Genomic DNA, 17,087 nt, shown 5'->3' with positions numbered 1-17,087 from the left:
GAGAAAAACTGAGCAGGGAGAACTGGCCACTCCCCTTTCATTGTATAAGTGTTTATTTTTAAACTTGAAAGCATTCTCAAGTGGTTAAACCCAGACTTTTCAGAATTGCTGCTTTTATGACCTCTACAAAAGAAAGCCAAGGACAGCATGACCTTGTTAAAGGAGCAGCATCATCATAACTATTAAAGGCAGTATTTACATTTAGAGTATGTATACTCTTGCATTACATTATCAAAATAACAATGTTTTGCAATAGCAAATTAAATGTTAAACTGCAGTAAATCGCAAAGAATAAATTTGGTAATGCTGAGATTGCACTCCTTTCAATGGAGGTCTGCAAGGTGCAAATGCAGATTAAGTGCTGTGGAGCTTAAGTTCTATGTTCATTTGATGAGACTTATTAAACTTGACCATGTAAATTCATGGACAGAAATTATACTCAATGTTTTATGTGGTGCTGATGTTACACTCTTCAATATTCTGTGTAAAAATAGCACATCTTACGTTTAAAGTAGAGAGACAAAAGGTAATTGTCTACACGAACATTCTCGTCAACAGGATCAAAGGAACAGATTTGATCAACTAAATCATTGTTCATGTTCTAAGAGGAGAAGAGCAAAAATACATTAATAGTACAAATTTAGGAATTGTGTGATGTCAGATCAGCAGAGTGATAATTAACATTGACTCCAAACTATTATATATAGAAGGCAAGTGTCAATAATGAAACATTTTCAGATCTTGGTAAAGTAATGTAGTGCAGTTTTGCAACGTACATGACATATGGAGCGTTTTTAAATTATTTATTAATTGCCTGGAGTAATTTTGTATTGGTTTATGTTGACGTAATGTTAAGTTCAGCTCATCATAAGTTAAATCCGTAGGCTATTGGGAATATATGTTAGATCTAAATAGAAAGGGTTTTTTTTTTGAAAATCACAACAGTTTGCAAGAATGGACTTATTGTGATTTTCTAGTACTATTCACACATAATGTCAGAGGGGAACTAATCCTGCAGTCCGGATCTTGATCACATTGCAGTAGTATACTGCCCTTGGAGGAAAGACATACTGGCATTGGGGGCAGTCCAGAGAAGGTCTACTAGGCTAATACCAGGAATGAAGGGACTATCATACAAATAACCCATCGTGAGTTTAACAACTTTCAATCTGAGCCAGGTGAACAATTTTCTTAGGACAGATGGTACTGGGTTTGGGGAATATTTGCATCAGAACTATCCTGAATGGAGGATGTTTAGACTGATGTTTGACTTGAGGATCCCTTGGTATACTGGTAGCAAAGTAATCAGTAGCCCCTCATCCATCAACCTTTGTCTTGTGTCACAGAAGACTTCCCTTTGCCAGAATTGTCATGCCTTCCTCTCCTATTGCTTTTCTGCTGGAACCATTTACATCTACTCTCGATTCATCTTTATATTTTTATTATGTGAAAGGCACTATATAAATGCAAAAATGTTTGTCATTTTTATAAATGATCTGGATGTGGGCATAGAAGTATGGGTTAGTAAAATTGCGGATGACACTAAGATAGGCAGAGTTGTGGATAGTGTCGAAGGATGTTGTGGGTTACAAAGGGACATACATAAGATGCAGAGCTGGGCTGAGAAGTGGCAAATGGAGTTAAAGCAGAAAAGTGTGAGGTAGTTCACTTCGGAAGAAGTAACAGGAATGCAGGGTAATGGGCTAATGGTAAAATTCTTTGCAATGTAGAGGAACAGAGATCTCAATGTCCAGGTACATAAATCGCTGAAAGTGGCCACCCAGGTTGATAGGGTATATGGTGTGTTGCCGTTTATTGATAGAGGGATTGAGTTTCGGAGCGACAAGGTTATGCTTCAGCTGTACAAGACACTGGTAAGGCTGCACCTGGTGTATTGCATACAGTTCTGTTCACCACATTATAGGATGGATGTGGAAGTTTTGAAAGGGTTCAGAGGAGATTTACTAGGATGTTGCCTGGTATGGAGGGAAGGTCTTATGAGGAAAGGCTGAGGGAACTGAGGCTGTTTTCGTTGGAAAGAAGGCGGCTGAGAGGTGACTTAATCGAAATGTATAAGATAATCAGAGGTTAGATAGGGTGGACAGTGAAAGCCTTTTCCCTCAGATGGTGAAGGCTAACATGAGGGGATATAGCTTTAAATTGAGGGGTGATAGATTTAGGAAAGATATCAGGGGTTGTTTCTTTATTCAGAGAGAGTGGAACGGCCTGCCTGCAACAGTAGTACACTCACCAATGTTAAGGAGATTTAAATGGGCATTGGACATACATATAGATAATAATGGAATGGTGTAGGTTAGATGGGCATCAGATTAATTTCACAGGTTGGCATAACATCGAGGGGGGGCCAGTACTGCGCTGTAACATTCTATGTTCTACGTTGCTGTTGAAGTTGTTCCATTAAGACCGCCTATTTGCCTGGTCCATGATCCTTTTAGTTGTTTAGTCATTCCTGTATTTCATGTGTCATAGACATTCCCCTTTGTTCTTTCCTCCAGATATGCACCACCCCCTCACAATGCCCACAACCTGTCTTTCCCAGCTTTGTCACTAGTTTAGAGTTATAGAGTCATACAGTCATAGAGAAATACAGCATGGAAACAGACCCTTGGGTCCAACCCATCCACGCCGACCAGATATCCTAACCCAATCTAGTCCCACCAGCCAGCACCCAACCCATATCCCTCCAAACCCTTCCTATTCATATACCCATCCAAATGCCTCTTAAATGTTGCAATTGTACCAGCCTCTACCACTTCCTCTGGCAGCTCATTCCATACACGTACCACCCTCTGTGAAAAAGTTGCCCTTTAGATCTCTTTTATATCTTTCCCCTCTCACCCTAAACCTATGCCCTCTAGTTCTGGACTCCCCAATCCCAGGGAAAAGACTTTGCCTAATTACTCTATCCATGCCCCTCATAATTTTGTAAACCTCTATAAGGTCACCCATCAGGCTCCGATGCTCCAGGGAAAATAGCCCCAGCCTATTCAGCCTCTCCGAGGAGAAAGTGAGGTCTGCAGATGCTGGAGATCAAAGTTGAAACTTTATTGCTGGAACAGCACAGCAGGTCAGGCAGCATCCAGGGAACAGGAGATTCGACGTTTCGGGCACAGGCCCTTCTTCAGGAATGAGCAGAGAGTGTTCAGCAGGAGAAGATAAAAGGTAGGGAGGAGGGACTTGGAGGAGGGGCGTTGGAAATGTGATAGGTGGAAAGAGGTCAAGGTGAGGGTGATAGGTCGGAGTAGGATGGAGGCGGAGAGGTCAAGAAGAAGACTGCAGGTCAGGAAGGCGGTGCCGGGCTGGAGGGATTCGGCTGAGACAAGGTGGGGGGAGGGGGGATGAAGAAACTGGTGAAGTCCAAGTTCATCCCCTGTGGTTGGAGGGTTCCCAGTCGGAAGATAAGACGCTCCTCCTCCGACCGTCGCGTTGTTGTGGTTTGGTGGTGGATGAGTCCAATGACCTGCATATCCTCGGTGGAGTGGGAGGGGGAGTTGAAATGCTGTGCTACAGGGTGGTTGGGTTGGTTCGTCCGGGTGGCCCAGAGGTGCTCTCTGAATCGCTCCGCAAGTAGGCGGCCTGTCTCCCCAATATAGAGGAGGCCACACCGGCTGCAGCGGATGCAGTAGATGATGTGGGTGGAGGTGCAGGTGAATCTGAGCGGATATGGAAGTTTCCTTTGGGGCCTTGGAGAGAAGTGAGGGGGGAGGTGTGGGCGCAAGTGTTGCACCTCCTGCGGTTGCAAGGGAAGGTGCCGGGAGTGGAGGTTGGGTCGGTGGGGGGTGTGGATCTGACAAGGGAGTCGCGCAAGGGAGTGGTCTCTACGGAAAGCTGATAGGGGAGGGGAGGGAAATATATCCTTGGTGCTGGGGTCTGTTTGAGGTGGCGGAGGTGGCGGAAGTGACGGCGGATGATGCGCTGTACATGGAGATTGGTGGGGTGGTAGATGAGGACCAGTGGGGTTCTGTCCTGGTGGCGGTTGGAGGGGCGGGGCTCAAGGGCGGAGGAGCGGGAAGTGGAGGAGATGTGGTGGAGGGCACCGTCGACCACGTCGGGGGGGAAAATTGCGGTCCTTGAAGAAGGAGGCCATCTGTGTTGTACATATTTTGAACTGGTCCTCCTGGGAGCAGATGCGGCGGAGACGAAGGAATTGGGAGAATGGGATGGCGTTTTTACAGGGGGCAGGATGGGAGGAGGTGTAGTCCAGGTAGCTGTGGGAGTCGGTTGGTTTGTAGTAGATCCAGGTAGCTGTGGGAGTCGACTCCCACAGCTACCTGGACTACACCTCCTCCCATCCTGCCCCCTGTAAAAACGCCATCCCATTCTCCCAATTCCTTCGTCTCCGCTGCATCTGCTCCCAGGAGGACCAGTTCAAAGTACGTACAACACAGATGGCCTCCTTCTTCAAGGACCGCAATTTCCCCCCCGACGTGGTCGACGGTGCCCTCCACCGCATCTCCTCCACTTCCCGCTCCTCCGCCCTTGAGCCCCGCCCCTCCAACCGCCACCAGGACAGAACCCCACTGGTCCTCATCTACCACCCCACCAATCTCCATGTACAGCGCATCATCCGCCGTCACTTCCGCCACCTCCGCCACCTCAAACAGACCCCAGCACCAAGGATATATTTCCCTCCCCTCCCCTATCAGCTTTCCGTAGAGACCACTCCCTCCGCGACTCCCTTGTCAGATCCACACCCCCCACCGACCCAACCTCCACTCCCGGCACCTTCCCTTGCAACCGCAGGAGGTGCAACACTTGCGCCCACACCTCCCCCCTCACTTCTCTCCAAGGCCCCAAAGGAAACTTCCATATCCGCTCAGATTCACCTGCACCTCCACCCACATCATCTACTGCATCCGCTGCAGCCGGTGTGGCCTCCTCTATATTGGGGAGACAGGCCGCCTACTTGCGGAGCGATTCAGAGAGCACCTCTGGGCCACCCGGACGAACCAACCCAACCACCCTGTAGCACAGCATTTCAACTCCCCCTCCCACTCCACCGAGGATATGCAGGTCATTGGACTCATCCACCACCAAACCACAACAACGCGACGGTCGGAGGAGGAGCGTCTTATCTTCCGACTGGGAACCCTCCAACCACAGGGGATGAACTTGGACTTCACCAGTTTCTTCATCCCCCCTCCCCCCACCTTGTCTCAGCCGAATCCCTCCAGCCCGGCACCGCCTTCCTGACCTGCAGTCTTCTTCTTGACCTCTCCGCCTCCATCCTACTCCGACCTATCACCCTCACCTTGACCTCTTTCCACCTATCACATTTCCAACGCCCCTCCTCCAAGTCCCTCCTCCCTACCTTTTATCTTCTCCTGCTGAACACTCTCTGCTCATTCCTGAAGAAGGGCCTGTGCCCGAAACGTCGAATCTCCTGTTCCCTGGATGCTGCCTGACCTGCTGTGCTGTTCCAGCAATAAAGTTTCAACTATTCAGCCTCTCCCTATTGCTCAAAAACCTCCAACCCTGGCAACATCCTTGTAAATCTTTTCTGAACCCTTTCAAGTTTCACAACATCTTTCCCATAGGAAGGAGACCAGAATTGCACACACTATTCCAACAGTGGCCAAACAATGTCCTGTACAGCATGGAACTTGCTTCGTAATAGCATTCTGAGTACCTGCACTATATATGGACTGTAGTGGTTCACCACCTTCTCAAGGGCAATTAGGGAGTCAGGGATGAAAATGGTAGCTGAGACCTGCACTCCAACCAGATCTCATTGCGGAGCTAGGCTATGACCTATTCCTCCATACCTTCCATAGATTTGGGTCAGCTTTTCAAAGAGTCATGACTCCTGATGGTTCAGCAATGTTGTGAAGCATAGTGTGCAAGAAAATACCATTTGAACGGTAAGGTCAAAAGGTCATCCCAATTCCAAGGTATGTATCTCAGTCCATCCCATACCTCCTCATGCTCCCCAAATGAAGGTATGCCCCTTCAGTCACCTATTTTGTCACGTCACGCTTCCATGCCAAGTTATTCCTCTCAATCCAGCCCTTGGAGAATCATGCCAAATGTGTTCATTCACCCCACCATTACTACCAGGTGGTAATGGCCCCATGCCAAGATATATATCACATAGAATGAATATTATAGTGAGAATGGTTCCTGTTTAATGAAAAAAAAAGCTTTAAAGTAATTATTCCTTGAAAATATTTCCCATTTTCTTAAAAATAAACTGCTTTTATAACAGGCTAATAAAATTATCAAATGTCCAGACGCTTTGCTATTGCATCAGCAGAAACTGCAAACACTTGAAATCACTTTATCGTGTGTACCTAAACAAAGTTTGACTGACAGAAGGAGATCAAAGAGCTAAAGTTGTCAATCAAGCAATGTTTCCACTGGTGCTCAGGTCTTTCAACACTTGAATTGCCAAACTTTATCATGCGTTCTTGGCATGGGGAAACATAGGCATTGTATGGGTCTGTGTGAGAAGTGAGAGCTTGAGTACCTTACTTTAAAAATGTTAACTGGACCAAAGTCAGTCCATGTGTTTTGCGGCCTGACTGCAGTCCAACCCCTACCCTAAACAATGAAAACCCTGCCTTTGTGGACACTTTCATCCAAGGCAGTTGGACTAAACTGGGAATTGTCCTCAAATTCCAATATCCACCACAAGGATGAAAATCCAGACTGGTGTTTCATATTAAATGACCTTTCATTTGAACATCTGAAATGCTGCATTAGTGATATTTTGTTTTGGTAAGCTCTAAACACTCATGAAAAATATATTATTTAATATGGACACAGGTTTTACCAACCCACCCCTTCAAGAAATTCTCCAATAGTGTACCAAAACAGGTTTGTTTGTGTGACAACAATTTTAATTTGTCTAGTGCCTTCAAACTAGTAAAGTGTGTCATACATATCAGAGTTTCCTGAACTGAAATTAACATATGGCCAATTCAAAGGCTAGGTTTTCTTGCCTTGCCAATTTTTGTTGGAAGACAGTCACTCCTGCACCTCAACCACGAGGTCATTCTTTAATCTTGAGTTTTGGTGGCGAGAGGACAGGCTCATCAACAATGCAAAGGGGGCATCAAAGCTAAAACACACAGAAGGTGTCACTGGAGGAGTGGTCATTTTAAGAAAGAGAGGTAATGATTAGGCCAATTATAATAACCCAAATACTGTTTTGGATGACTTTAGGTAATTTGATACAGGCTTTGCTGGACTGTGTGGCTTCCTTCTTTACCAGCAGAGGGAGCCATGAATTAATTGTTCAACAAATCAACAAAATGTGCATTACAGTTTTGAAACTGCTGGATGCGTTTACGCTCACCTTTCTGCAATAATCCCAGGTGATGTTTTCCACATCTAGTTTTGGTTGCAAGATATGTAACACAACCCTAAAGACATCATGAGCCATTAATGGAGGCCTTTTGGATTTCCTGAACTCTGCAAGTGACTTGTCACTCAGATCATTAATATTTTCTTTCAGTTCCTGCAACATTTTTTGGTGAAACAGCAGTTTTGCCCGCCTTTCTTCATTATCACGGTCAGCTGTTGGGAAGAGCAAAAAGAAAAATACGTCAGTGAAAGGAAGCAAGCATTTGTTTATGCCATTGTCGTAAACTCTACATCAAACTGATTAGATTAGATTCCCTACAGTATGGAAACAGGCCCTTCGGCCCAGCAAGTCCACACTGACCCTCCAAAGAGTAACCCACTCAGACCCATTTCCCTACCGTATATTTACCCCTGACTAATGCACCTAACACTATGGGCAATTTAGCATGGCCAATTCACCTAACCTGCACATCTTTGGATTGTGGGAGGAAACCGGAACACCCGAAGAAAACCCAAACAGACATGGGCAGAACGTGCAAACTCCACACAGTCGCGCAGAGTGGGAATCGAACCCAGGAGATGTGAGGCTGCAGTGCTAACCACTGAGCCATCATGCTGCTTAATTCATTATTGTTGCAAGGGCATTTTTAAAAATTATAAAATTTATTTCTTCTAGAAAGGGTCATTTTTTCTTTTTTGTGACTATAAACTGAAGTGGAAGTTTGTCAGCTATGTAGCTGAAATAGGGGGACAGTTTTACAATTTGTGGTATACATTTTTATCTATTAACGACAACATTATTTTTCAAAGTATTGAGCGATTCTTTTACTTAGCATTGCAATTAGAGTCTTTGAGTCAAGAAAGGTCACCCGGACAACAGCTGTCTGATTGGTTGAGCTGCATTTTGTCATTAAATTGTAAATGCATGGGAGCCAGATAATTCAGAGCCTACTAATTGAAAATATCTTTCTCTTTCTCTCTCTCCATGTGGTGAAAAGAAAGAAAAAGCAAGAAAACTTCCAAGAAAGAATTCTAGAGAGAAAAAGATCTAGGTCCATAAAATTAACAATCAAAGTGAAGAATGACCATTGTTTACAGACAGAAGCTTGCTGTCATTATTGAAATCAAAAGGAATTGGGAGAGACAATTTAACTCTCCCTTGACAGTTGGACTTTTGATCTTATATAAATTTTGTTTTTGTTGTCTTTTTTCTCCCACTCATATCTGTGTTAAACCATATCTTTTTTCTGACGGAATTGCGAACATTTGCTGTGTGTATTGTTGGGAATATTAAAAGGAAATTGTTTAAGTCATGTAGCAGTAGTAGTAGTAGTAGATTATTAACTCTTTCTTTTCAAGGTTTATTGGGTTACAATAATTCAAGTTATTTTTTGTTAATGATGAAACCTGGTGTGAATAGATTTTGCCATGAGTAGCAGTGAGTCAGGCCATTTGGTAATCTTGGCAGTCTAGTTGGGATTTTATATATTTTGTGACAGCTTGTGGAAAATGGGGCATGATTATTGGCTTCCTCTTCCCAGTTAAGTTGTGACATTTAAAATTTTTGCAAAACAAATTGTACCAGGGAGAACTACTATAAGTGTGTTAAACTATATTATGCAGCTTTATCAAGGCATTAACCTCACCCTAAACAAAAATCAATCAACTGTGCCTAACAAAGAAGTTAAGGACTGTATAAGATTAAAGAAAAGGCTTTTAAATTACCAGAAATAATAGTGAGCCTGAGAATTGGGAGGATGTTTGATTATCATTAGCAAGGGTGGATCAAGAAAGATAAAGAAAGAGACAACAGAATATGAATGTACACCAGCAAAAAGCATTAAAATAGACTAAATACTTCAAAAATGCAGAAAAGACAGAAAAAGCAAAAAAGAAAAAAGGTCTTTCTTTATTTATTCATTTTTCTGGCATTATAATCTATGCTTTGGTTTATGTTTCTGTGTTTTAAGTTGACCCTGGAGACTGGAGACACTGTACAACACTTTTCACTGTGTTTTGTAACAAGGTACTCATGACAATAAATAAGTCAAATAAATAATCGAAATGTTTGGCTCAGACAAACGTGGATCCATTACAGGCAGACTCAGGAGAATTTATAGTGGGGGAGAGAGAAAGAGAAGAGAAGCTAAATCATCATTTTGCGTCTATTTTCATTGAAGAAGTATAAGAAATCTCCCAAATTAGAGATCTAAGAGACTAGACAGAATGATAAATTGAAGGAAATTAGTGTTAATAAGAAGTTTGTGTTAGATAAATTAATGGGACTGAAGATTGATAAGTCCTTGGGACTTGATGTTCTGTGCTCCGGAATATTGAAAGAGGCAGTTATGGAATAATTGAACGCAGTGGTGAGCATCTTCAAACATTCTACAGACTGTGGAAAGTTTACTACAAATTGGAATGTCACAAAATGTTAATCCACTACTTAAGAACGGGGAGACGAATAAAATGGGAACTACAGACCAGTTAGTCTTATAGCAATGGTAAGAAAAATGATAGAATTTATCATTAAAAAAATGAGATAAATGGACATTTGGCAAATAATGATTTCACTGGACACAGTCATCTTGGATTTGTGAATGAGAAATCATGTTAGATGAACATGTTGGAGTTTTTGCAATATTACTAACAGAATTGATAATGTGAAGTCAGTGGACATTATACCTGAAGGTTCAGAAGACTTTTGATACAAATTGCCATGGGAGGTTAGTGAGCAAAACTAAAGTACATTGGAGGTAATGTACTGGTATGGATTAAGGATTGGCTTAACAGGTAGAAAACAGAGGAGGAATAAATGGGTCATTTTCATATTGCAAGCAGCCGTCAAGAGGATTCGAACAAGCCCAGTGATTGGGTAAGAAATTGGCAGATGGAATATGATAACCAATGAGATTATTCACTTTGGTAACTTTGTACAGGATATCTCTTAGGTGGTAAGAGATAATTACTGATATACGGGGATATGGGTTTAGTGTGAGGATAAAAAGATAGATACATGAATAAGAAAGGTTGGAGGGATATCAGCTAGAAGGTGGCAAGTGGGACTAGTTTAGTTTGGGATTAAGTTCGGTATGGTCTGGTTGGACTGAAGCATCTGTTTCCGTGCTGTAAGATTCTGTGACAGTATGACCGTATAAAACCATTGAAGTGATGACCACCCATGGTCATACTGAGTGTACAGCAGGATTGAATGGCCTATAGAAAAGCATAATTTAATGAAAAATACCTTTTATCCAGAGAACCTAGCCTTTTGACCAAAATAATTCAAAGTACAAAAACAATTTTACTTTCCTAAGGTAGCAAATAAAAGCTCACTTGCCAGCATTATAACTCCAGGGTTATTTAAAAAAATACTTCCACTGTTGTGTTAACTATTTAAAATTAAAGTGTAGACAACAGAATGATATAAGTTATTTGGGCAGCACTTCATGCTCAATGAAACACTGCATAAACAGTCAAGACATGTTTTGTTGCTAGGCTTTTGGAAGAGAATGTAAGAATGAAAAACCAATTGTAAAATGAAAACAGACATAATTCACTAACTAATTCCAAATAATAGATCACTTATTTCAGTGTCTTTGTAATGTTGAAGCCATAAAATACAACAGGGGACCAGAAAGGCAAGGTAAGGACCAAACAAACACTCTGCAAGCCAAAACTTTAACTGAAAATGGAACAGGTAATTGTGCACTGACACCTGGAATTGATCCTTTTCTCTCACATGATTGGAAAATTTGGATTTAAGTCCCTTGTCAAATGATTTGATCTTCTGAAGTGAAGTTTGGGGTTCTCTATTTATACTGCTAACTTGTTAGCATGGCATATTTTAGGTCACAATTATTTTGCCGCTTTCATCTGGTATGCCACCTTTATGGTGTGGGGCTTGAGTAAGGGAATGTGCTAAACCACAGGTGACCAATACCTCTGAGCACTCTGCTGATCATGTAATCAAATGGCTGGTCATGGAATTCAACCTATTCCTAAAATGGGATTTTCCTGCTCCAGAGTTATTTGATAATTGGAATTACACTATTGGTTTTGTCAGCAAGTGAGGCAGAATTGTACTATTCCTGAAGAAGGGCTCATGCCCGAAACGTTGATTCTCCTGCTCCTTGGATGCTGCCTGACCTGCTGCGCTTTTCCAGCAACACATTTTCAGGCAGAATCGTAACATGTTTACAGCTAAAAAGCTCACTCAGTTATTTCCCTGCAAGAACAACTCAAGAGCTTGTTCCACTCTCTTGTTTTTAGTGTGTAGCCCTGCCATTTTCCCCTCTAGATTCTTAGCAAAATCCCTTTTGAAAGCCATAATTGAAACTGTCCTCAAAAGATTCACAGACAGCACATTCCAGATAATAACCGTTTGGAGCCCCAGTTAAAAACAATGCATCTATCTCTCAGATTCAAACTTGTTATGTTATTTTTCTCCTTAGCAATAAGAACAGATTAAAAAGCACCACCTAAGATCCATAGTTGTGGAGCTCCCGCAGCTTCCTTTAGGATTGTGTTGCAGGCTTCATGAAGAATCTTCAGCATCAATAGGAGGCCTTTGTGTTCATGAGCCAAGAGTTGTTTTCGCAAATCAAGATTAATATCAAGTACAGCAAGAGCTCTCCCCGTCAAATCCCACACAGGTACACAAATGTGCCTTGCCTTATATGTCTCAGCAAATATTACTTCTGAAGTATCAGCACATCTGAAGAGGTAGATTCTGATTGAAAAACACACTGAATATCAGTTGTAAAATGTGCAACATTCTAAATATAGAGCAATCAGCTATATTATTGTCTAACTACTGTGATACTGATGGTCACCCACTAAAGGAGACTTAATGCCTCTTGTTAAAATGATGGCTCTGTAGCTAATATGATATTTGATTATTATTCCAATGGTTATGAATTCAAATACCATTTTAGCAAGTTGTGAAATTAAATTCAATAAAATTAGTAACTTCCCATAAAAATTGCTTAATTATCTTCAAAAGGGGAACTGGTTTATAAATGGAAGGAAGGAAGGAAGAGAACTTATCCACCCCACCTGGTATGGTTTATAAATAACTAGCTCGATTTAATAGTCTCTGAGGTCTGTCATGCTACTTTGGTTGTACTGTAAAATTGCCAGAAATTACTATCAAAGCAAGAACTGCAGCTGTTCAGGAGCGGACAAACCATCTCCTGTGCAGCAAGATTAGGGAATTACATCACTGTTGGTTTGTCAGTGACACCCATATCCTGAGGACAAAACAAACAAATGTTTCTTTTCGAGGAAAGAATTCAGTGTTATCATTTTATCATTGGCGTCATTCGGGTAAATTCTCCCCATTCAAGAATACTCCTGGAAATGTCAGCAAGGCAATGAACCCCATTCTACACTCACCTGGATGTTATTATTCTTTATAGTGAACAAGAAACTAACTCCCATATGGAGCAAACAGGTTCTGCCTGAATCTGTGAATAAGAACTACCTTAAATCTCACAATTTACTGCACTGTTTACTGTTCGGATTATGGTATTTCCAATTCTAAAACATTAAGTAGAAACATTAAGAGAACAAAAAAAAGAAAATGCTGGAAAATCTCAGCAAGTCTGGCAGCATCTGTAAGGAGAGAAAAGAGCTGATGTTTCGAGTCTAATTGACCCTTTGTCAAAGCTAAAAAAAGGAGAAATAGGGAGGTATTTATACTAGGCTCCAAAAGCAAAGGTAACAATAAAGAGGTGATAATGACAGTGCAAAGAGAGATTACAGGGAGATTAGGAGCTGTGAATGACCAAGGCTGAAGCCAGTGCTATGTGACAAAATATGTGGGGGATAGGGGGGCATGTGAAGCAGAGGCAAAATGGAAAACAGGGGAGAAGGTAACAAAAGGAGAAGAGAAGAGGGAAAAGGTGATGAGAGTGTGGGGAGCGAGAGAAAGAGAGACAATCAAGAAATAAGAGGTACAGAACAGTGAAAAAAAAATTTTTTAAATCAATAAAATAAATAAAATAAAATGATGGAGCAGAATGAAAACAGAGGGGTCGAGATGGGAGAATCATCTGAAGTTGTTGAATTCAATGTTGAGACCAGCAGGCTGTAACGTGCCTCATCGGAAGATGAGATGCTGTTCCTCCAGTTTGCGTTAAGCTTCACTGGAACATTGCAGCAGGCCAAGGACAGACATGTGGGCATGGGAGCAGGATTGTGTGTTGAAGTGGCAAGCCATGGGAAGGTCTGGGACCTGATTGTGTACAGACCGAAGGTGCTCAGCAAAGCAATCACCCAGTCGGCGTTTTGTCTCTCCGATACAGAGGAGACCACATTGGGAGCAACGGATGCAATAGACCAAATTGAAAGAGGTACAAGTGAAATGCTGCTTAATCTGAAATGAGTGTTTGGGGCCTTGGATGGTTGGCATGGAAGAGGTAATGGGGCAGGTGTTGCACCTTCTGCAATTGCATTGGAAGTTTCCAGCATCTGCAGTAATTTGCTTTTATTAGATGTTGAGAAATCTGATTATGAAAAACAGAACAGGTACGTGGTGAATTCAGCTCGTCATGTGCTCCATGTTGCAAATCAGGGCACAATCCATGGACACCAGCTGTAGGCTTGTGATTGGTGGGGACCTGGGGAGGTGAGAAGCCTATGGGGTTCATGAGAAGGGCTATCAAAAATTAGATGTTTAGATATTTGAGCTCACCAACATGTAAACATAGAGACTGGAAGGCACTGGCTGGAGCAATCATTGTCGTATTCCATTGTGCTGGAAACAGAAAGTGCACAGTGGGAAAGAAAATGATAGCAACCATACTCAAGCTAAAGGGTGATTGACTTAAGCTGTAAGGATTAGAGCTGCATGACCCACCCATGAGAGGGCCTTTAAAAGGAAACAACATTATACACAGACCTATGCATTGTAGAGGACATCGACTTGCGGGGTGCCTAATCCTTGGACATCCTTATTCATCGGTTCCTTGTGTGCTATACATATCCCTGCGCTCAACATAAATAATAACTCATTTACAACACTTTTATAAACATTGGTCATATAAAGAATGGGGATGGTGTTGGATGAAGGCAATGGTGTCAGCAGGACCCATTACCCTGTATGCATCTTGCTCTCCTTGCTTCCATATGCTGCAGCAAGGTATTCAATCCAAGGTATATACTGTGTTGCCAGGAAGCTATATAACATGCTGACACTGTCACATGCAGATCCTTACAGACAGCAGTTAGGAGTCAAACACATTGCTACGGTTTGGGCCAAATCAAAAAGAAGCCAGACTTCATTCCCAAAGGGCATTAACAAACTAGATATGGTTTTGAAATGAGTATAAATACTTTCATAGCCACTGTTATTAGCTTTATATTTCATATTTCTGAATTGAATTCAAGTTCCACTGACTGCCATGGTAGGGTTGAGTCCCTGACCATGCCCTGTTCTTATGGAATCTAATTGAAGGTGAGACTGGCATCAATGGGCTGTCCACTTGAGGAGGATGGCAATTTAGAATGTTAAGGGCTATTGACCATCAGCATTTGCTGGCAATATACCTATTATCCCCATGTGTGAGAGATTGCCGGTTGAATGGAGGCCTAGTATGGTAAGAGGGAAGGGCTGCAGGTACAAAAGGGCAATCCCCATAGCTCCAGGGATTTTCCTGGGCGGTTTTCCCTGCAATAATGTAAATCTCCAGTTTATTTGCCCTTCCCTATGAATTACAGCAGGTCAATTAATGTTCCAGGGTACAGTTGCTGTAGGAAGGAGAGAAAGGAGGGGCGAGAGGGGAGGTGGAGTAGTATTTTTGATTAGTGGTAACATTATGGCTGTGCTATGGCAGGATATTCTTGGAATATGTCCAGGGAAGTTAGAACTGAGAAATAAGAAACGGATGATCACCTTATTGGGATTGTGCTATCAACCCCAGTAGTCAGCGGAAAATCGAGAAACAAACTTGTAAGGAAATCGCAGTTATCTGTAAGAATAGTAAGGTGGTTATGGTAGGGGATTTTAACTTTCCAAACATAAACTGAAACTGCCATAGTATTAATGGCTTGGATGACGCAGAATTTGTTAAGTGTGTACAAGAAAATTTTCTGATATCTGGATGTACCTACTAGAGAAGGTGCAAAACTTGACCTACTCTTGGGAAATAAGGCAGGGTAGGTAACTGAGGTATCAGTGGTGGAGCATTTCGGGGCCAGCAACCATAATTCTATTAGTTTTAAAATTGTGATGGAAAAGGATAGACCGGATCTAAAAGTTCAAGCTCTAATTGGAGGACGGCCAATTTTGACAGTGTTAGACAAGAACTTTCAAAAACCGATTGGGCGTAGATGGGGGATACAGAACTGGCTCAAAAGTAGAAGACTGAGGGTAATGGTGAAGGGTTGCCTTTCAGACTGGAGGCCTGTAACTAGTGGTGTGATGCAAGGATCAATGCTGGGTCCACTGCTTTTCTTATTTATATAAATGATTTGGATATGGACATAGGAGGAATGGTTAGTAAGTTTGCAAATAACACCAAAATTGGAGGTGTAGTGGACAGAAGAAGGTTACCTCAGATTACAAAGGGATCTTGATCAGATGGGCCAATGGGCCATGGAGTGGCAGTTGGAGTATAATTTAGGTAAATGTGAGGTGCTGCATTTTGGAAAGGTAAATCAGGGCAGGACTTATGCAGTTAATGGTAAGGTGTTGCTAAAGGAAGTGTTGCTAAACAAAGGGACTTTGGAGTGCAGGTTCATAGTTCCTTGAAAGTGGAGTCACAGGTTGATAGGGTAGTGAAGATGCTTTCCTTTATTGATCTGAGCATTTGAGTATAGGAGTTGGGACATCATGTTGCAGCTGTACAAGACATTAGTTAGGTCACTTTTGGAATACTGTGTGCAATTCTGGTCTCTCTCCTATTGGAAGGATGTTGTGAAACATGGAAGGGTTCAGAAAAGATTTACAAGGATGTTGCCAGGATTGGAAATTTGAGCTATTGGGAGATGCTGAATACACTGGGGCTGTTTTCCCTGCAGTGTCAGAGGCTGAGGGATGACATTATAGAGATTTATAAAATCATGAGGGACATGGATAGGGTAAATGGACAAGGTCTTTTCCCTGGGCTGAGGGATTTCAAAACTTGAGGACATAGGTTTAGGGTGAGAGGAGAAAGATTTAGAAGTGGCCTAAGGGGCAACATTTTCACATGGGGGTGTGTGTGTATGGAATGAGCTGCCAGAGGAAATGGTGGAGGTTGGTACAATTACAGCATTTAAAACCAAATGCTGGCAAATGAGACGAGATTAGTTTAGGATATCTCGTCAGCATGGACGAGCTGGACCGAAGGGTCTGTTTCCGTTCTGTATGTCTCTATGACTTTATAACAGCCTGTCTCAGCAGTTGCCACCACTCTTGCTGGCCCTCTGATCAGACTGGCAGCTCCTGGGTGTGATGGAGTTTGGGGGGAGGGAGGGAGGGTGGCTGTAGTAGTTGGCTGTCAACTGTAAAGGTTAGGGTAGACATTCTGCTGGCCCACAACCAGTCAATGTCAGGCCATCTGCCTGATTAGTGAAATACTACCCATTTAGTCCATAGGTGCTGCCTGACCCACTGAATGGTACCAGCATTTTCAGTTTTTATTTCTCATTCCCACCGACCACAGTAATTTGCTTTTGCAGGTGCTATAAGACATTATCGAACAACTGAAGCTTGAAAAATTAACTTCTTTCGCGTCCCAAATCCAAAGATGAGGGGTCAAGTGCAATAATGGCGA

At 42.4% G+C, this 17,087-nt stretch overlaps 1 protein-coding gene across 1 annotated transcript in view; it reads right to left on the bottom strand.

Moving 5' to 3' along the window:
- The window catches only part of LOC122564002 (EF-hand calcium-binding domain-containing protein 5-like), a 174,815-nt gene that overhangs the window by 13,251 nt on the left and 144,477 nt on the right, over positions 1-17,087 (bottom strand). Inside the window, exons 17-19 of the mRNA XM_043718422.2 lie at positions 11,808-12,058; positions 7,319-7,539; positions 505-601 (exon numbers count right to left, since the gene is read on the bottom strand). Of these exons, the coding sequence (XP_043574357.2) occupies positions 505-601; positions 7,319-7,539; positions 11,808-12,058 (569 nt within the window). The remainder of the gene's footprint in view (positions 1-504; positions 602-7,318; positions 7,540-11,807; positions 12,059-17,087) is intronic.

Source organism: Chiloscyllium plagiosum, unplaced genomic scaffold (assembly GCF_037043375.1).
Source record: "Chiloscyllium plagiosum isolate Xiang-an unplaced genomic scaffold, Cpla_swu_hap1 HiC_scaffold_31, whole genome shotgun sequence".
Classification (NCBI taxonomy): Eukaryota; Metazoa; Chordata; class Chondrichthyes; order Orectolobiformes; family Hemiscylliidae; genus Chiloscyllium; species Chiloscyllium plagiosum.
This window is presented reverse-complemented; position numbering and strand designations above follow the sequence as displayed.